Source organism: Passer montanus, unplaced genomic scaffold (assembly GCF_014805655.1).
Source record: "Passer montanus isolate IOZ18808 unplaced genomic scaffold, ASM1480565v1 scaffold51, whole genome shotgun sequence".
Lineage (NCBI taxonomy): Eukaryota > Metazoa > Chordata > Aves > Passeriformes > Passeridae > Passer > Passer montanus.
The window spans coordinates 5,599,997-5,622,072 of record NW_024370041.1 but is presented as its reverse complement, the minus strand read 5'-3'; the positions used below and the strand labels follow the sequence as shown (position 1 = coordinate 5,622,072).

Sequence of the window (22,076 nt, the reverse complement as noted above, 5' to 3'; positions counted from 1 at the left end):
TTAACATCATTAATTTTCCCAGAATTTTGCTACATTGCTTACTCTAGTTTTCACAGCAGCTTGTTTTCACTTTAAAACACTTAAACTACTTAAAAACTAGCAAAGTATTTTGCCCTCTTGTAACTTTCATCATTTGTGTCCTTATAACCAAAACTGTTTCAAGAGCAAAGCACCTACCATTGTCACTCAGTTGATTTCTACCTTTAGTAGAAAGTTTAGCTGGGATTGTACATGGAAAAAGTCTGATTTACACAATGAATGTACTCAATTAGTTCCCCGTCTTCTCCCATTCCTTTCAACCACCGGGTAAGATCCTGAATGACTGAATTTAAATAAACTGCTTATTGCTATTATTTATTGCTCATTATACCCTAAATTTTTTTTATTATGGAAGCATAAATGCTCAGCCCTGACAGCTCCACAAAATCCTAAGACAAACCAGGTCTGCTGCTCTTGGAGAACTGTCTTTGCAGTGTTTTTGACACAACCTCCTTATTTGCTATATAGTTAACAGCCACTGAAAAAGGAGAATGGCAAGACAGAATTCTCTTAAGGCAAATCTACTAGATATCAACAAATTACTTTTAACCCAAAAGGTTCCAAAATGTTCCTTCATTTGACCTAAATCTGTTCAGTCATTACTCAGTGCTTTTGGAATGCTGCTGGTGTTAAAAAACAAGCAATGTCTTGGTGCTAAGAAGGCATTCCTACCAAAGCAAAAGTAACACACAGTCATTTACTAGGTGCTTTAGGCAAGAAATGACATCTGGGTATACACTTCAGAGAAGATTTAAATAAACTCACATTCAATTGCAACTGGAAAACAGCACAAATAGTAAAGAAAATACTTTGAATCCCACAAATATGAACAGGTTTACAGTAAGTTGTCATTTGCAACTCCTCACTCTTGCACTCAGTGCAAGGGAGGAGGCAGGCTGAAATTAAACACAAAGCAAACTTTATTTAATGGGCCAGTGGGTAGCTGGTCCAAAAGCTATTTGTGACAAGTTGGCTGGCATACAGTGTTCTTAGGGGAGGGCCACGTTATAGATTTAGTAATGCAGTTCCTTTGACAACTGAACTGTAACTGAAGTTTTAAATATTAATCTGTCTCAAGTATGCTCCCAGTCATGCCATACCTCTCATCTTGTAAGGCTGCAAAGAAGCCACTTTTACTGCAAAGCACATTAAAGATGCTGTCTGCTTTGTTTAGCCAGGACAACAAATGTATGTCTAAAGACCAAACACACTTCTACCCTGATCTCAATGAAAAAATGAACAGCTTGATTTTCAGAATTCGCTTTCTGTTTACAGCAGGTTAAAAACACTCTGTGAAATAAAATCTTGCATAGAGTCAGTCTCAAAGGACAAGCAGTATTTTTATTTCCTTTAAATCCAACATCAGAATCCCTTAATGGCCTGTTCTGCTGTTACTACCCCTGTGGCACACCTCGTGGCTCATGTCACTAAAAGCAGACAGGAGTGATCTTGAGTATGATTTCATTCCCAAAGAAATGAGGGTGTGGAAAGAATGTCTAGGAAGGAGAGAGGAAAGTGTGCTGCAGTGAAATGTCTGAACTGAAGCACTACTGCAGTGTGCTCCCACTCTAGGAAGACCCTTAAGCTACAACTCCTTCAGGTCACAGAGAATTTCCTAAGAGGAGGTGCCCTTCTTTAGACACTTGGGACACATTACAGGAGGTAATACACTACAACAAATCTCCAAGAGAGGTTAAAACAGATGAAGTCATTACCAGTGAATCAGTGTGAGGTTAGAACTGAGTGCATCAGCTCTAGAACTTGTCTTGATACAGGTAATGCAAATACTTGCCCTAAGGCTGGCAAGAGGCATTTGAGGAATGGCAGTCTGTCACATCTGAAGTTTTTCACCCAGCTGTGCTGACTGCTTAATTCAATGTATTTCTTCACTGGCTTGAAAGATGCTACAGCAAGTCCCAAGCTGGTTTGGAAAGTTTCCTAAAGGGTCTAGCTCCTGTGATCCCAAGGTAAAGTAATCAGCTGGTCTGTGTTAATCATGAGGAGCTTAAAATTATGAAGAATTTAACAGTTTCATAACACAACACATACTGTTATATGATGAGAATTTGACTAACCTGATGCTTAAAAAATATATTAAAATCTATTTTAAATTCTGGAAAATAGCTTACAAAAATATCTTCACTTAAACTATATATCATACAAAAACTGACTGGTGTGTGGGTTTACAGTACAAAACAATTATTGGTGATTACAAAAGGGAAGAGTGATCTATACTACCCCTTAATGCAAACACAGGGCATTATATCTCACTGCCTGCAATTAGACTTTCATCAGAATTAAGATAATTTCCAATATAACTCAAAAACTTTCAAACAGTATCTATTTTATTAAAATTTTTCTCTGAAATCCTGTTCAGTTTCTTTTAAAAATCACCACAGTGCAGTGGCCCAAGGAAGAAGAGTAACCCAACTAAGGACAGAAATAATTGCTCTAGATAATAAGACCTGTAGAGAGCTAAATACAGCAACATCTACAGTTGTTTCTACTGCCCATACTATCAATTTCCTCTACCAGTTTCTAAAAGGAAGAGACACCAGTGGACAATTCCTTTGTAATCAATTTACGGGCAGAAGCAACAATTTTTGGTCTAGATTGGAATTAGTTTAAATACATGGGTTTAATAAATACAAATATACACATCTGTATACATTAAATGTTGTCACATGTGTATAATTTCAACATATACATTATATACAGAAATACATACAGTACATGCTCCTCCTGACAACACTATCTCATTTTTCCAAGTGTCACCAAAAGGTGTGATAAGAAAATGAAGAGAGGTTGAATGTAGGATCTGACTGAGAACCAAGGTATCAATTCTCTGTAATGAAAGACTTAAAACACAACTAAAGACAAATGCTGTGCTAGATTTCCTCATGTAAAGCTCAGGAATCAATGGCATTCCCTGGGTGGTGAGTAAAAGCTAAATCTGGCCCTGTGTAGTGTCCTGAAATTCATGGATATTTCTGTTTGTGACTAAAGCATTATGGATACTACAGGTAATAAAAGAGGTTGTGTAATCTAACACTTTAGCCAGTCCCAAAGTAGACCACAGCAGCCTTCTGATTCTTTACTGCTACCACATACTTGTTTAATGAGAGTGGTCCAGATAACTCCATGGTCTCAGTTAGGAAAGATCAAATGGTTGTTGACTACTGGGGAGCTTGCACCATTTTGTCTCTTAAAATGCTGTACAGCAAATAAGAGCAGTTTCTTAAGTACCTAAAGTTTGATCCAGAGTGACTAGTCCTCTTTTTTACCATTATGTCTCAAAATAAAGGAATTAAAAAGAAGCTACAGTAAAGTGGATCACAAGAATGCCTCCTTAGTACAGTATCTCAAGACAAATTAATCAACATATTCCAGTTTTAAAGCACTTTAAGAAAAAGTGAGATGCAAAACAAGACGTAATCTGTACATTAAGATGGATTTCCAAAAGGAACATGAATTCAAGAATGAGGAAAAAAAATGAGGACAATACAGATGTCAAGACATTCAGTAGCATGGCTTTTGTTCATCTCCAATTACAGCACAGCTCATGCACCACACATCTTACAATTTTACATACTGTACATAATATAGAAATATTTAAGTTAAAATTTCTTTCACTGATATACTGTACTCAAATTTGAAATCCTGAGAAGAAAAAAGAAAAACGTGTGGTTACGTATGTGCACTATATCTCTGGTATCACCAACACATACACCACTGGATATCAGAAAATCCAGAGAGAGAAATTACATGCTGGAAGTGTAAATCATAAAAGCCATTTTCTCTTTTCCTTGTTTGGGAGAGACATCAGGAAACAAATTCTATTCTGTACTACACAACAGTATATACAGGTACATAAAACTATGAAGTTGGCTAATGACTGCACGTTGCAATAACAGTCTGTCAGTGTCTTACTGGCTGCACCACAGTGGCTTCAGCTGCATATTGGGAAGAAGAGGAATACCAGATACCTTGCACATGGTGCTAGCTCATACTTGACAGCTTGGATGTGTGGCTTCTTAGTCCCCAACATCACTTGAAAAACACTGACATACTTCATTCCACTTAGAGGTGCTTGGTGTCAACAACAACTACACTTGACTTTTCAGGTGATTTCCAGTGCTGCAGAGCACTTGTCCATGCATGCTGGAAGGAAAACTGACAGGTCCGTATTTACCACAAATGCAACCCCAGGTATTTTCTTGATCTTGCATTCCTCATAACTCATATTCCAACACTAGTCATGCAGTTCCACTACACATCAGGATGTTCAACATGCTGTGACCTTGTGGACATTTTGCAAACAAGTCAGTAGGCGATGGTATGGGGTTCCTGGAGATGCCACCACCTCAAACACCGACTGGAACGCTCTCCGGTCCAACTCTTCATCGATCTGGTGTCGGTAGAAGTCTATGGCCACCAAACAGAAGATGTTAACATCCACTTGCTCTGATTTTCCCATTCTGCTGATAATATGTGGAAGACTGAAATATAAGTTAAGGTCATAAAATGACAGACATTGTCCCTCTTCTGGTTTAGCAGTTTAAACAGTGTTCTCTATTAAAACAGCTTATTCTTAAGTTCACCAATGACATTCAAGTGCAAAATGCTGTCATCTGGCAATTAACTGCTACTACATAAATCCTGTTTCCTCCTTAACATCACACAATTTCTTATTCTCAGAAATTAATTTCAAGCTAGCAGTAGTTTTCTCTATCCATTGGAGCAAACAATGCAATCAGCATCTGCTGAGAGCCAAAAGAGCACTGCTGAGGTAGGGAGTCATTAGGACATTTCAAACATGACAAATGGCTATTTTTTTGTCTGCACACAAAATGCACTAGTTATTTTTCTATTTGTTTCAGGGGTTTCTTTATTTGTTTTTAAATAAACCCAGCACTAACACCACACACATACACACACACATATATATATAAAGATAGATATATAGATAAATTGGAATAAGTCTGTTCCAATTTATTTGGCCACTGCCATTCCATTACCAAAGCTCAATATTACTGCAGTGCACAGCCAGGGGGATAACTGGAAAATACAGTTTGGATGTAGAGAATTCTCTTGATTTTGAGTTTGTTGGCTTCTTTCATTTTTTTCAATATATTTTATCTTGCAGAAGGAATACAGAGCAATGCCTTTAAAGGTCACAGCAATACTATAAAAAGTCCTTCAAAGTAAAGACTTTCCCAATCATCTTGCATAGCCAGAAGGAACTGATCTTAAAGCAGCAGTTTTAGATAACTTTGTTCTCATAATCTGTTTAGATGTTGTCTTTTTTCCCTACAAACCCAAGGTAGCAACAGCACAAGGCAATATACACCATCACTATCTGCAATAAAACTGCCTTTTTTGTTTCTTACACTTGTACTCTTATCTTTCAAGGCTTTACACTGTAATTACCCAGAAATGGCACACATTCAATCTTTTTAGGATACATTGCTGAAATCCATTGACTGGTGGAAGCACTGACAAAAAAACAGGAAAGACTCCACATTGCCATTGCCACGGGTGTTCTTTGTGTGAAATTAGAGAGAGAGAGCATCACCCAGTCACGGACCATGGAGGACTGCCCAGTGCTATGCAGAGTCTGGAACACCTGCAAATTGTACACAGGAATAAAGACAGGGTGGATGGATATGGGGAACAGTTCAGTTTCTCTTGTAAAGGTTGTTCTCTGGCTACAAAGCTCTGAGGGTCACAAACTGGATTGCTGGAGTCAGCTCTGGGTCTCATGAATTAGTGAACAGGACTCATGACACATGTGCCAAACTGAAGTAATCACATAGAAACACACAACTTGTGTGGTGTCTCTGTTTTTTATAGATCACATGTGCTACACACATGCAGTCTTCAGTGATGCACAAGTCCAGTAGGTGTTGAAGAGCCAAAAGCCCAGAAGCTCAACTGAAGCCACAGGGGTTTGCTTTTTAGGTTCACAAGCTGATGGCTCTCTCACATCTAGAATCAGCACCAGGATCACAACCACTAACCTTTTCTTTATTTTCTCATTATCAGTGACTGGACTGTCCTGCTGTGAGCTCTGACATGGCAATTCTAGTCCTCAATGCTGCCTGGAAGGCAACGCTCACAGCAGAACAGCTCAATCATGGCAGTTTTTTAGATCTAATTAACAAAAGTGGTAAATGGCCCTTCAGCTGAAACATTTAAGAAAAATAAATGTATCAATACTACCTTATAAACTACTGTTGCCATGAATTGTGGGTATGGCTGCTGATTGGACAGAAATTCCCCAATGACTTTGTTCATTACATCTTGTGGGGGGAAAAAATCATCAAGGAACTGTGGAAGAATCCGAGCCACTACTCGAGCTTCAAAAGGAAATCCCTTCCTGATCCTGAAAATAATAAAAAATTAAATATATTATGATGGAATGTCAACGCATATCTTGTTCTTTTCCAATTTAATTGGCAATAGAAAGAACATTTTACTTTCATCTCTGAGTAGGCAAGTTCTCAGCACTGATGAATCCAAATCTTCATGTAATCTTAATAACAGACTACCCAAAGAGGTCTATCAAAGCTGTCAGAAGTTGTTACAGGTGTGTCTTTACCCCACACTCTCCCCTTTTCTTTTTTGAATAATCACATGTTTTGAAGGTCTGGAATTGCATCAGACATGAGACTTACCAACAGGAATGCTGAAAAAACTAAACAAGAGCAAAATAGGAGGGAGATCACTCCTCCTAGTTATCAGAGAAAAGACCATTTATAAGCAGAACACCACTTTTCATTCATAACATCTTGGCATTTTTTATTCAAGCTTAGGATGACCAACATATCAAACAAGAAAAGCAAGCTGCATTGCTGTGTAAAGTGGGGAAAAGATACTCCAACCTACAGACAACTTTGTTTAAATAACACTAATTGGAAAGTCTTGCTAATAAAGGCAGCATCTGTTGATGTAGCAAGATCAAGTTACCATCATGTGATTCTTCCCTGCAAAAGTTATTTTTCGCTTGTAGTAGTCACATTTATTTTGCTAGCTCTTCAGAGTGATATATTCAAAAACACTCAAGCACTGCTCTAGTTCTGTTCTCACCACGTACAGAAGTGAAACCCTCCTCCAGTTTTATGGAAAAACCACTGAACACTTTAAAAAATGTAAACCATTACCCACAAACTACTACACAAAATCTAACACGCTATACTCACTTAAGACAGCTTGAGATTGTCAGATCAAAACAGGGGTTTTGAAATGTTCCCATTAATGAGTTCCATGTGAATACAGATGTTTTACTGTGTCATTCCACTGCAATTACTTAACAGCCTTAGAAAGAGCAACTCTTGTGAGGAGGGAAGGGGGGAAAAATGTTTTAAACTCTTAGGGTGGTTAGAAAGATTTCCATTTCCTGTAAACTGGATTTATATCCTTGACTATGTAGAAGACATCCTGAAAAGCACTTAAGAGTTTGACCTGAAGGGAGCTGGAAATACATTTATGAAGTATTATGGTTTGTGCAACACACAGTATCAGTTTGGACATGTCTGGTTTTCATTTACATTCCTGCACATTTGTGCTGCCTTCAGCAATCCCATCAGTGTTACTGTGTATACCAGGAGTGTAACTTTTAAACAAGAGTAAGTAGAGAAACATCATTAATTAACTGTAAGAACTGTCAAATAGAGAAGTGACCAAGCAGTGGCAAACACAATCCTTGCCCTCCCAGAGCCCCATTTACACATTTTGTCCTCTTACCTATCAAAAAGGACAGATACTCGTTCCATAGCAACAATCACAGATTCACTGTCAGGAGCACCAGGATTTGCATCTGGGACACGGCTGGGGCTGATTTTTTCCTTTCCTACACCAAAATAATTTGTTACAAGTTCACTGTGGATGTTAGAACACACTTCTTTTACTCTTGGTAACAAAAAAAAAAAATTAAGAAAATTAGCACTGTTAGCAAGCCAGTCTCCCAGCACATAAGAAGTATAAAAAAAGTGAATACCTGTGTACATGCAAGTCAGCATCAATCCCAGGGCTGCCATTGCTCTGTGGGGGCTCTGCACATTCACCCTGTCAACACTCAGTTTAACCAGGGACTCACTGTCCAGCCTGGAAAGCTGCTCTGAAAGGAGGAGTCGTTCCAACCCTCTCAGGACACAGTGATAAATAATGGATGGTGTTGATTCATCACTTCCAGACACCATGACTCCACACATCTGAAATAAAGCAAAAAACCCCCAACTACTTGGTTTTGAGGTGTATTCAGGTCATCTTCTAGCACTACACCACAAAAACATGGAACGGCATCAGATATTAACAAAAACTGATGAAACTAAAACCAAAAGCATGCCTGCACTTCAGTATCTAAGTTAAGTGTTAAAGTCAGCTAATGTGGTGATCTCAGGTTACACAACCACCCCTCACTGGAGGCACCACAACGTACCTGTATAATTCCTGCAGAGAATTCAGGCCCTACATCAAGTGGGTAATTCTCAATCAAATAGAAAGCAGCTGCACACATCACCAAAATGTGCTCTTGGTTATGGATGTTCACACAACTGCAAATGAGCAAAAACACTAGTGGTCACACCAGAGTTGTTTAGGTCACAAACAGAGACACTATAAACAACTTCTAGAAATTCAAAGTATTTTTGAACATGAAACGTAAGCCCTTTTTAAAATCACAGAAAGCATTGCTGAGGTGTCATAAGAGAACATTGATTGTCATGAAAATGACAGAAAAACGAGGCTTAAGTAACACAGTTTACCAAAGACACAAAAGCCTGTATTATCAAACAGTTTTCTAATCCTCAAATACTATTCCACTCTGTAAATTAAACCTAAAATTGGATGATATTTTCAATGAAAATGCCAAAACCTGCTTGATACAACAGCTTGCTCTAAAATGTACTGGCAACTGCCAACAACAGAGAGCCCTTTTGTTCAGACATAAACATGCAACAGTTTGGAGCCAGGGGGAAAGGGAGAAGAGTCTTACTGTGCTACTCCTCTCAAATTGGAGAGCAGATACTCGCTGATAATTGGAATGAGCTGCTTTGCTGTCTCGTCCAGCAAGTCACACTCAAGGATATAAAGAATTCCATGCAGAGCTCCAATCCGGCTTGGCATGTGGGTGCTCCTTAGGGTTGATTCCAGCAGTCGACTTACTGGTTCAGCCACAGCTTTATCCTAACACAGCCAACAAGAGCACTCATTAGAAATCAACACTGGTTTAAATACTGGCAAGTCCTGTCATTCAGAAATACTTGGAACAAATTAAAGAGCAGAAAATAGGGAACAAACCGGAGTCTGGCTTAAACTACTTTGAATAAATGTCACAAGACTAATACTATCAGACAAGAGATGAGTTGCAGATTAACAAGGAAATTGATGCTACTTTGTTTTTTTTGTACAAAGTTATGTCATGATTCAAAATTTTAAAAAAACCAAATAAGATAAGGATTAGTTCAGTAAGTAGTACGTGCTACTAAGAATACAGGACTGGAATGATTGAAATTTTGTGGTCTTTCAACTAAACACAAATGACTCTTCCATCTGAAACCAGACAACTATAATCTGCCATCTAATATCTGTCTACTCAACTCATAGCACACCATTCTATTCGTTTATTATTCTCTGAGACCACTGGTACTCAGACCTACATATCTTTCCCTCCACCAATTTTGTGATCTGGATGAGGGAATCAAGTGTACTCTCAGCTGGGCAGTAATGTTGATCTGCTGGAGATGAGGGAGACTCTGCCAAGGGATCTGGACAGGCTGGATCAATGGGCCAAGGCCAAGGCTCTGAGGTTCAACAAGGCCAAGGCTGGCTCCTGCCCCTGGGTCACAGCAACCCCCGCAGTGCCACAGGCTGGGGCACAGTGGCTGCAAAGGCCCCGTGGAAAAGGACCTGGGGGTGCTGGTTGAGAGTGGCTGAACAGGAGCCAGCTGTGCCCAGGTGGCCAAGAAGGCCAATGGCACCTGGCCTGGATCAGCAGTGGTGTGGCCAGCAGGACAGGGCAGTGACTGCCACCCTGTACTTTACAGAATCATTAAGGTTGGAAAAGACCTCCAAGATCATGGAGTCCAGCCTTTGAGCACCACCATCAACTAAACCACAGCACTGAGTGCCATGTCCAGTCGTTCCTGGAACACCTCCAGGGATGGTGACTCTACCACCTCCCTGGGCAGCCCATTCTGATACTTAACCACCCTTCCAGTGAAGAAATTCTTCCTAACAGCCAACCCAAACCTTCTCTGGCACAACCTGAAGCATTTCCTCTTGTCCTGTCACTTGAGAGAAGAGACTGACCCTTACTTTGCTATAATCTTTCAAGAACTTGTAGAGTTGTAAAATTCCCCCTGAGGCTCCTTAGGCTACATCCTTAGGGAAATGGTTTAGTTAGGTGAATGGGTGGACTCAATGGGGTCTTTTCCAACCTAAATGATTCCACAATTTTATGTTCAGTATTCATAGGTCAAGCTGGTACCAGATACTTCACGCTCTGTTATAAAATACCACAACTTCACTGGAATATACAAAATCTATTTTGAATTTTAGTTTTGAAAAGTCTTCTCCTTACTATCTAAGTAATCAGAAGAAATTACTTGCTTTACCTTGTTCCTTTACCTATGATGTATCTAAGACACAGGCCAGTTTGAGACAGTGTCTGCTCTCTAGCTGCTCTTTTTAAGCAGATTTTCTGTATAACTAAGCACAGAAAAACAAGCAACTCTTGATGGAACCAGCTTCTTGTTTTTTAAGTCCCACCAAGCTGTTATATTCAGCTGTTTGCTTGTGAGAAGGTGTTATTAGCTCACAGAGTGGGAAATGACAGCCTAGTCAGAATAGCTGATCTCTAGAACTGTTTCTGTGTGTTTGCCATCATGTTCCCAGCCTTCCCTTGCCCAGCTGCTGCTGCAATAGCTACTGAAAGCCCCACCCTAAAAGCCTTTCAGAATTTCTTTTACCACTATTACCCATATAGCTTTATATTAGCCTCAGAGTTTCAAGAAGTGCTAACTCCTTCCAAAATGATTTGTAATTTTTTTCCTAAATACCTCCACTCTGAAATGTCCCCTGTAAAGTACTCCTGGTCTACACATTTTAAGACAGAATGATGCAGTGGAGGGAAGAGTGAGGGAGAGAAATGTGATATCTGACTGTCTGGGGCTATATAATCATAACATGCATTGTCCCAGCCTCCCATGAGATTACAGCCATTCACCAGCAATATAAATCTAGCAAAAGCTGTTCTGCAAGTCCTCATTTCTGCCCTGATATGTAACAAATGAAGAGTCTAGGGCAAAAGCAACACTGAACTCAATAAAACAAACCAAAAAGCATATTAAATTATGCTCAAACCTTAAAAAATATCAATTCAAAAAACCTTTCTGTTTGAATACAGGGCAATTTGAGATAACAAGAGTTTGCAAACTCTAAAAGCCCAGAATACATATCCTATTACTTCTCACAGCCATGTAGATCAGCTAAAGGACATTCTTATAGACAAACCACCATTAACAAGTATACCAGGTTCTGCAGAAGAAGCTGAATTAACCTAAACACTCATGAATTTGCAATAAACTTTCAGAGAATTTCTTACCATTCCAAGAACAGCAGCAGCTTTACAAGTAGCTGGTATCAAATACTGTACAAGAATCTCATCTTCTGATGGATGCACCTTTCTCAACTCTGTCAGTGTTGTATACATCATCTCAAACTGATTCCTTTCTGTAAATAAGTCTGACACTGCCAGAAGCTGTACAGAAATTAAAATTGAATATAAAAAAATTCCCATTAGCAGACAGCCAAAAACGGACTCTCCCTTCTGTTAAAATTGTGAGTAAAAGATTCCTCAACTGATCTATTAAATGTGGAAACATTTACTCAAGGGTCTGAAATAACTATTACTGTTGTTGTCCAGAATTAATTCCACCATTCACCTCTTATAATAATGACTTCCAAGAAGTCCTTTTTAACAAAAAGTTTACAAAATCAAAGCCACTATAGTAACTAACTCTGGGACATGAACATTGCTATTTACAATGAACTAAACCATCCCAAAACATACAACACACACTTATCTTGCAGGGATAGTTTCATTTTAAGTAATAAGAATGATAGTGAATAATTGCTGTCAAGACACATTCCACACCTGTGTTCTTTAGTTTTGCTTCTACACTTAATAATCAACAATACACATTGTTGCTCCATCTTCATTTTCTTACAAAGGGATAGGATAAGCAAATCATGCTTTAGCAAGTAATCAAGTAAAATATAAACTGTGTGTTTATATTTACTTGATTAAAAGTAAAATTAGCAAGTAATCAAGTAAAATATAAACTGCCATTAAGTAACAATGAAGTATTTGGAATGTAGCAGCAGAATAAGAAATTCAGATATTGCCTAAATCATATAATGTTGTAGTTGCTCAAGTTATGTTTCTGTACTGCCCATAGAACAGCCAAGAAAATTCTGTGTGTTCCATTTATTGAAAGATGCTTTATAAATGCTACTTAGCTCTGAGCACTTGGTAACATATGCTCAGTTATGGCTCTGAATAACAATTCAGACTTACTGATCGCACCACTTCACTGATCAAAATCACTGGTGTTCTCTTGCTGGGGTTGGATGGCAATATCCACTGACTGTACAGCTCAAGCAAGAACTGAGAACAAGAATGGATATCTACACCAGCCCTGTGCTTCCTGCAAGGAACAGTAAACAAGTGTTAAAATGACTATTCTTAAGCCCTGCTAAAATGCTTGATTTGATATAATACAGTTATTTACCAGCATCCAATTTATAAACCCAGCTTATTGAACACAACATGGAGAAATAAAACCTTATCTATGACTCAAAAGTGAGAAGAGAAAAAAAAGTAAGATACCTGGTGTTAATAGGAGAGATTGGTGGTGAGGAAGGAGCGGGTACATCATTCTCATCTTCTTCATCCTCACCCCACTCTTCTTCTCTCAGTGGAGTGATATTATTTCCTAACCATATGGAGTGTATAGAGACCTTGCAACACACAAAAGAAAAAACCAAATAGCAAAGAAGTGCATTTAACACCCCGACAGTCAGCCTAGAAGAATCTTAGAAGCCAACATATTTTTATTTAAATGACAGGCAACACACAGCCTTCTAGCTGAAGAGACACCCAGTTATGACCTACCCTGCATCATTCAGAGCTTTTAGTTTCTATTTGATATCAAGCAATGCTTCTTAACTAATTTTTCAGAACTGGAAGAAATGTAATAAAAAGCAAGTTTAAAGCTGAACTTTTAACAAACCTGTCCCAATTTATAATCCATATCTCCTATTTCTCGTTCAGTATTGATCTGCAGTAAGAGTTTTTCATGGCTGATAAGAGCACCTGTAATGAAACACAGGATGAATTTTTTAAAAGTGCATAACAAAGCACATGTGAAAATGGCTTCATTTCCCACAACTGGATTTCAAATTTTTCTTAGAGCACCTTTCCCACATTTTAAATGCAAAAAAAATTCACTCTCCCCTTCTTCCCCACAAACAAGCACTTACCTGTAGTAGCAGGTGAAAGTGATGGAACAGGGTCCCAAGCTTGATATAAATGATGAGTAGCAATATTATCTCTCTTAGACACCATTGCCTGGATTTCCTGTTCAACAATTCCCCTGATAACACTTAGTTTCCTCCCAAACCTGAAAGCCCAAGAGAAATCAATTTTAGCCGATTTTTCCTTTAACAATTTTGTGCAAGTCTGGCTCACTCTGCAATGTTATGTGTCTGTGCTTATTTTCAGTATCATGGAAATGAACATGTTGCAAAACATGTTCTGCACACTTTTACTAGATTTTATTAAGAAGTTATCTTTTTCAGATAATCTTGTAAGTCAGCAGGTTCACAATGCTAAGTCCATGCAACTTCTCTGTAAATAGATCCATTCAAATATACTCTTACTTAGAAAATACAATCTACACATATTTTTCCTACTAGACCAAGCAACTGTCATTATGTATTAACCACAAATTTTATGCATTTGAAAACAAGTGAAAACAAATACCTTGTGTCCAGAGCTTTTAAAGCTTTGTTGCGGGGCTGCTGCTCCAGGCAGCTAACTGCTGGATTGCCTGCAACAGGTATGGTCATTGCACTCAGCACCAGGGAGGTTATGGCTTGCACTGCCAGAACATTGATTTGGGTCCTCTCTGTATCTTCCTGTAAAATGAACTCACTGTAATTTGAATTGTTAAAAAACAAAAAATCCCAAAAGCTCTGAATATCAGTTTCATTAAATTATCATTAATAAGCCTGACACCTGCTCTTTTTCCCATCCAGAAATCTATGTGACATGAACAATGCACACAAAGCACTGACTGCAGCAGCAACACATCCTTCCTTCTCATCAGTCACTCTGCATGCACCCTTCTCTTGTCCCAACAGCATTAAAACCTCAAGATGTCCATTTCAGCACTTTTAAAAAAGTGTTTAGCCTCTTTCTTTGCAGCTACCCATTAGTTACTTGTTGAACCAAAGCAACAGACCACAAATGCATGGTCCTTTTTAGAAAATGTAAGATGGTAACCAATGTTCAACTTTCAAAATATTTTATTTTTATTTCAGAAAATGTTAATATACTGAAATTTACAACAGCACTTAAAATATTTGCAATTTTGAATGTACTGGTCTGCCTTGGAAAGCAAGGGAGCAATATTATTCTTGTTCCACAAATACTCTCTACATGACAAATAAGGAACAGCCAATGGCTAGATTGCCCTAAGTCTGACCCAACATGGCCATTATGCAGAAAACAGTTAAGTCAAGGTGTCCAAGCCTCTATAACTAACAAAAAATGCTAAACCAGGGAAGAGGGATGATGATTCCCTATTCCTTTTTGCAGTCTGACACCTAGGAAGCAAGAGAAGAAAACCCCTTTGCTACTCAAGATCCACAGTTTGTCCTCTGAATTCTTCGAACTGCTTTAGGCTCTGCACCTACCATCAGGACCATGAACAAGCCTAGGGAAATATCCTTTCAGGTCAAAGAACTAGAACCCAGTAAAATCAGTTTGCTAGCAGGTGAAGACAGTTGAAGAGGGAAAATCTCATGATAGCCAAGCTCACTCTCATCTTGACTTTTCACAGAATCATCAAGGTTGGAAGAGACCTTCAGAAACCATTCAGTACAATCATTAATGCAGTACCACCACAATCACCCTCAGCCCATGTCCCTAAGTGCCACATCCAGACCCCTACTGAACACTTTCAAAGACAGTGACTCCACCACCTCCCTGGAAAACTTATTCCAATGCCTAACCCCTCTTCCAGTGAAAATTCTTTTCCTAATCATCAATCTGAACCTCTCCTGGTGCAAATTAAGGAGTTCAGTTGAGGGATGGCAGGAAACACCAATCCCCACCTGGCTTCACCCTCCTTTGAGGTAGTTGTGGAGAGTAATGAGGATCCCCCTGAGCCTCCTCTTCCTGAGACTGAACAGCCTCAGCTCCCTCAGCCCCAGCCCCAGTTTTGTTGCTGTTCTTTGGACAGAAATATTTGGTATATGAATTGGTATATAAATACATATATTTTGGTATATAAATTAGACACAAATTCTGCTCTAAATTTCTTCAGCTCTGATCCCCAAATGCTCTCCACTGAATTTTAAACATTTACCTAAGCTAGAAGCCCAGACATCCAATATACAGTCTACAAGTAGGAACAAGACACATCAACATGCATCTTCAGATCAATTAATTTCTAGTCAAGAATCTTACAAAAAAACCCCAAAAACTGTGTTGAGTAATGTACTAATAAAGAGTTGAAAAAGCTTCATTATCTTTTTTCCTCACTATTTGTATGCTTGTAGAGGCTCTAAGCCTCTATGCTCTAAGCCATACAAGCATCCACAGATGGATGTGTCAGAACTCACTAGGGTATGAGAAAAAGGAAATACAAAATAGAAAAAAAAATCCTTAGTGTTAGTCACTTCTTTTCTGCTCTACAGTTTTATTAACAGAAACACTTTTCCTGGTTTAAGTAAAATTTCATTTTAAAAATACAATGAATGACATTACCTCTTGCTGGTTCTCCTCCTGGTCCATGACAATGGGCTGAGTTACGAGCACACCAAGCAAAGTAGCCCAAGTCTCTTCAAACTGAGTACGGCTGATCCATCCTGTGGAAACACTCAGAGATAGCCATTTGTGTCTCAACACAAAGCTAAACAAGGAACAGCATTTAAAAAAGATATATTGTTTCCACAGATTTCGTTTCATACCACTTGCTATTCATTTTGGCGGTTTGTAATGGAACAGGCTTCCCAGGGAAATGGTCACAGCACCAAGACTGAAAGCTTTTATTAAGTGTCTGGACAGTACTCTCAGGCCCAGGGTGTGACTCCTGGGGATGGTGCTGGGCAGGGCCAGGAGCTGGGACTCCATGATCCTTGTGGGTCCCTTACAATTCAGCTTATTCTGTGATCTACTAGGAGTGGATGGGAATGGGAGAGAACAACACTGCAGCTTCTCTCCTTCAGCTCCAAGAAGATGGAGAGAACTGGAAACACTGTGCTAAGACACTCTTAGAATGGTTTGGGTAGGAAGGACTTTTTCAGGATCTTCTACTCCAGCCCAAATATCTGATGTCTGAGTTGAAGCTAGGTTACAGAGGTATCTTACCACAGGACTTTATATATTGCATTAACAGAAAAAAGTGGGGGGAAAGCAAAATATTCTCAAACATACTGTCAAGCATATGCCCCAGAAAACAAATGGTCATTCTGCAACAGCACACTGAAATCTCCCTGAGCTGGAATAACTTTTGACTTTATTTCTATAATTCTCTTCATTGAACAAAATGTAAGAATTACTGCAGCACAATTACTAACCTGCTCTGAAATATTATCTGCCTTCCACATAAGCAACAAAAGTAAGCAAATGGTTTCAGATACAGTTATTCAGTAATTTCAAAACACAGGTAAATGCCCAGTAAGAGCCAAGTGTATTCATTTGATTTTGTACATACCAAGTGTATTAATACGATAGATGAACTCCTTAAAGATTTCCTTTTCTTGTAGAAATTCTACTGGAATTTCAGGGAAAACTGTGCCAAAGTCACCTGAAGGCTTTGGTGACCAGCCTAATTTCCAGACCTAAAGAAGTATAATGCAAGTTCAATTATCCAAACCAGATCTAGTATTTATATTACAGCTCTAAATATATAGGAACCATTCAAAGGCAACAAGACATCAATAAATAAAAGCAGTTCTCCAAACAGAAAAATACTCAAAGGAAGACAGAAATCTAACAAAACTTATATACAATGTATAGCATATTTCTAATTTTAGGGCTTTTTCCATCATACTTCCCACTGTAAATTAATGATCCAGTTTTATGGTCCAAGTTTATCTATAGAAGCAAGTAAGTTCTTGTCACATATTTCAGTTTAGAAGCTGTGCAGAAATTATGCTGCAACAGACTTTAAGGAAAACAGTTCACATACTAATGATACCTGAAAAAGCACACTGATACATCAGAGAGGGGGCAAAAACGTTTCAACCAAAAAACTTATTATGTTTTCACATCCCCTCAAAAACAGAGCACTAAGTAACAGAGAAGTGGCCTTGCACATGTTGTTACTCAGTGTTCAAAAAGAAAAACTGATTGATCAAACTAGCTGAAGGTTGAAGAACTTCAGATGCAGCACCATGTTTGGTTTTCAAAGTTTTTCAACAACTTTTAAAGTCCTGAAAGCCAAGCATAATAAACATACCAAGGGAGGTACTCTGGTGTAGCTGTTCACTAGAGGCAGCCTTGCTAAACTGATGATGATGTTCTTGAGGACAGGAGTGAGAAATGCAGGGATGCTGCTGTTTCTTTTGTGCCCCAGTGACAAGACAGTCTGTAAGCATTCCACCATCTCAGCTATCATTTCACATGCTGCAATAATGTGTTTTGTTTCTTTGTTGGGAGAGAAAGAAATTCAGCTTTACAAATCCACTCAAAAGACAAATAATTTAAAAAGACGGAAACACAAAAAATTCTTAACGAAAGAGTATGTTAATTAAAAAGGACAAAACCACAATAAGGACATACACAAAGAAATTTTTAAATTTTAAAATACCACACTTTAAAAAGCTCAGTCTGTAGCATGCTGCACAGCTAACATAATCCCCCCCAAAAAAATCTGCATTAATGTATAACTTTCTAGAAAAAACAACTATACCTGTAAAAATACAGCAATCTATACTTAATAGATTTACCAACAGACATTTACCAAATACAAATAAGATGAACTTTCATTGTTAAAAATAATAGTAATGGAAATGGTACCAAACAATATTTCTTCAGTGAAAGTTTAGGGCAGAAGCAAAATCCACTGTTGACTTACTTTGTACATTTGAATCAATTTCCCCCTCACTTAAAGGTTTTGAAGTATTCTTTCTTTCAGGACTCAGAAGTTGATTACCAGGTTCCACAGCAACTGAATGGAAGAAAATATTTGAATGGAACAGCTATTACCTATTTCATATTCCACTTTTTAATCAACACCACGTAGTAGTCAAATGTTTGACATATCCCAGGCATTTACAAAGTTCAAAAGTAAACACTAAATTTTAAATGGAAAATTAAAGTAGTAAAAACTAAATGTGTCAAACAAATTATTAATAAGGACTCAAAGGAAATATTCCAGATACACAGCATTTGATCACTGATGACTGGCAATCTATTAACAAAACTTTTCTCCTAGCTGATCAAACTGCACTCACCTGCTTCTATGATGAATCTAATGCAGTTAATTAAGGAGCAAGCATATGTCACATGAGCTGCAGAAGACAGCAAATTCCAAAGACTAGGCTGCTGTAGTGTCAGACAGCAACAATCCAGACCAGCTTGAAGATCTACACTTAATGGAATCTGGTCATGCACTAAATGCCATGATAGTGCCTGTACAAAAAGAGAAGCTCCCCATTAACAGCAAATTCTCAGAACAACTTCTAACCAAGGGTGACTTTTTTTAACTCAGCAAAATGTAAAGTATTAGTAGCAAATAATATTGGGGTTTTTTCCTCAAGAAAACACTATTTATTTTAAGTACAAGAAAATGATGACATTTACATACTGTTTATTAAGTGTCCCAAAAATCAGTGCAGGACCCATTCTCCCAAATGCCAGCATCAGTCAATCAACCTCTCCTTGTATAGGGGCTGTCCTTGTCCCACAACCCAAATCTGATTTACTAGCAAAGGTCAAACACAAAAAAAACCCCAAAAACAAAAATCTAAGAAGCAATTTCTACAGTTAAGAAAAAATAATTGCCCCATTCAAAAATTACTCAGTGGTCCCTTATCCCACAACCCAAATCTGATTTACTAGCAAAGGTCAAACACAAAAAAAACCCACCAAAAAACAAAAACCTAAGAAGCAATTTCTACAGTTAAGACAAAATAATTGCCCCAGTCAAACATTACTCAGTGGTGATCAGTTTAAGATAGAGTTGTTCCCTCTCCCAGTATTTAATTATATCTTTAATTGTGGTGTGGTTTCTTACCTCTATTGACATCACTACGAATTTCAGGATATCACCCTCTTTGTCAGGAGGAACACGGAGACCAGCTGGTAGTTTTGAGAGTAACAACAAATACTGAGCCAGTGCACGACAAAGTGTCATCATAGACTGATACATCACCTCATCTCCTATAAAATAAGACTGGATGAAATCTAGCAGTTTGATTTTTTTTTCCATTCAATAAATGATTTTCAGAACTATTTCATAAGCACTTTTATGCCAGGTATCTTGATTTTTTTTTTTTTTTTTAATAGTAAGTTCATGTATTCACAAGACATCTGTAAAGTATCTTTGCAGAGGAGAGAATAAACTTTAAAAGATCATTATTTCTATTACCAAAGATATCGCTTAGTTTTTTCCAGTAGGCTGATGGCTCAGTTGGCAATAGTGGCTGAAAAACCTGGTGGGTGGCTGGAAGGTTTTGTACAGCAGCAGACACATGGTCCAGAGTTACCCTCCGAGCTGTTTCAAAGAGGCTGCTCTTCTGCTCCCTTGAGATCTCATTCATGCCAAGGCTTAAACAGGGTGCTAACAAGCTCAGGTTGAATTCCTGAAATCAAATAGGAGATTTTTAAAAATTGCTTTTAAAGTGAAACTAAGTATCTGGTGGTATTATTCTAACATACTAACATGGTAGTAAATTTACAGTTTATTGATTAACTAACTTATTATTAGTACCTCTGCTCTACTGTGGTGTAACAATATGGTTTAGCCCACACTAGATCCAAATTTCAATTCCCACCAGCACCATATTGGAAAGAAAAATCAATATGCTTATTCCAGATTTTCAGGACAATGTGTGAATAAAGCTTAAGGATGATATATACATATACAAGGAATCTTCAAGTAATGAAGTATCTTTAGAAACAGCTTCCCCAGTATTACTTCTGATTACCAGTAGCAAATAATCATGGTGAGAATATGAACAAAAGACATTCTTAGATACAAGTTGCCCTTTTTTCCAGGTTTACTGTGGCCTGTTACTGTCTTAGTGCAAGTCATCCAGCACAGATATTGAAGAGGTTACAGAAACAGCTGGCCTTGGAAGAAACTGTATGGCAAATCAAGATTATGTAAAACAACAAATTTGGATTTTTCTGATTGCAATGCATAAATAAACCTTTGCTTCCACTCTATTTATTCAACCTGTACTACTAGTAAGTTACTATCTGCAACATTGCTAGACAGATATCCACTGTTTTACACAAATATCTACTATTTTAGTTTCTAAAATTAAGTAAATTAGTATTATTGGTATATACTATCAGTATTATACAAATTTGAAGTGTTTACATTTAAGAATGTAAACACTTCAGAATGTAATCTATTAATACTACCAATAGGAACACTTGAACTAATTTCATCCTCTTCCTCTGACAAAGTTACCTTGCTGGTCATGAAGGAGTTCAGGTCAGGCTGAGGAATCCTGTTCACCAGCTCTGCTCCTTCTAGAAGTGCTGAGTCAGACTTGATGTAACACTGTGACCGCACTAGTGACACATACCAGTCCTTCAATCATCAAAAAAGGAAATTTATTACATACTCGTTTTCAGAAAACAACACAGTATATGGGGGCAGAGGGAGAACTGCTCATTAGCACTGAACGTCTAAGACATCTGTAGGCTACATTAATATAAAAAATAACCCCTCAAATTAAAAAGCAAAGAAAAAAAAAACAAACTGGTGAATGGAAATGGAACATATTGAACTGGACCAATGGATGTTCAGTGACAACTTGTCTATTTCCATAAAGTCTGCACAGGAAGTGAGGAAAAATTGATCTTAATATATGAGTGTAGGTACTTGTATTAGGATCCTAAACCTGACCAGACAATCCTGAAAAAAAAGTATGGAATACTCAGTAGTCACACAAATATAACAGGAATTAGAGAGAAACCAATACTATAACCAAGGAAGAAAACTCTACAAATATTTTTTTTTTCAAATATTCAAATAGTTTTGCTGAATTTAATTATAACACAACTAAACCTGTCAGAGTTCAAGGAGCATCTGGACAATGCTATTAGTCATAGGATTTATTTTTAGGTAGCCCTGACAGAAGCAGGGATTTGGACTCATTGATCCTTACAAGTCCCTTCCACTGTAAGATATTCTATGATTCTGTGAACCATGCAGAAGTTGTGGGGGGAGCATACAAAAACTACTTTTGTTTAGAATTTACAGTGACAGACAAGGAGATTTTTGGGGCAATTTGAAGACAAAGCTATGGGTAAATGGTTTCTGGGCACAGCAGTTTCTCCTGCTGTCCAAGTAGGTCTCAACATCCCCCCTAAGCCAGTGACTGCTCAGACTCATCCTAACTATCAGTTAATCAAATAATTTTTGCCATCTCAGTTACATAAGTTTCCTATTACTGTGTATCACTATAGAACACTGAGGGATGAAAAGGAGAAATTATTTGTACCATGGGACAAACTAGAAAAAAGGGAGGCACAGAAGGCCCCAAGACTTGCTCTTAGCCTTCCA

At 38.0% G+C, this 22,076-nt stretch overlaps 1 protein-coding gene across 3 annotated transcripts in view; it reads right to left on the bottom strand.

Moving 5' to 3' along the window:
• Positions 1–2,366: 2,366 nt before the first annotated feature.
• HTT (huntingtin) overlaps positions 2,367–22,076 on the bottom strand; it is a 76,582-nt gene continuing 56,872 nt past the window's right edge. For 2 of the 3 annotated variants that reach the window (XM_039723823.1, XM_039723824.1), the window contains 21 exons: positions 20,976–21,098; positions 19,926–20,139; positions 19,572–19,717; positions 18,790–18,967; positions 18,411–18,503; positions 17,793–17,980; positions 17,046–17,172; positions 16,097–16,197; positions 14,087–14,241; positions 13,585–13,724; positions 13,335–13,417; positions 12,932–13,062; positions 12,620–12,749; positions 11,645–11,800; positions 9,035–9,225; positions 8,480–8,594; positions 8,039–8,252; positions 7,786–7,891; positions 6,262–6,424; positions 5,505–5,665; positions 4,325–4,538 (listed from right to left, as the gene is read on the bottom strand). In XM_039723823.1, the coding sequence (XP_039579757.1) occupies positions 4,325–4,538; positions 5,505–5,665; positions 6,262–6,424; positions 7,786–7,891; positions 8,039–8,252; positions 8,480–8,594; positions 9,035–9,225; positions 11,645–11,800; positions 12,620–12,749; positions 12,932–13,062; positions 13,335–13,417; positions 13,585–13,724; positions 14,087–14,241; positions 16,097–16,197; positions 17,046–17,172; positions 17,793–17,980; positions 18,411–18,503; positions 18,790–18,967; positions 19,572–19,717; positions 19,926–20,139; positions 20,976–21,098 (3,129 nt within the window). Of the gene's footprint in view, positions 4,539–5,504; positions 5,666–6,261; positions 6,425–7,785; positions 7,892–8,038; positions 8,253–8,479; positions 8,595–9,034; positions 9,226–11,644; positions 11,801–12,619; positions 12,750–12,931; positions 13,063–13,334; positions 13,418–13,584; positions 13,725–14,086; positions 14,242–16,096; positions 16,198–17,045; positions 17,173–17,792; positions 17,981–18,410; positions 18,504–18,789; positions 18,968–19,571; positions 19,718–19,925; positions 20,140–20,975; positions 21,099–22,076 lie in introns of all 3 variants that reach the window. The other variant, XM_039723822.1, reaches the window with a different exon arrangement.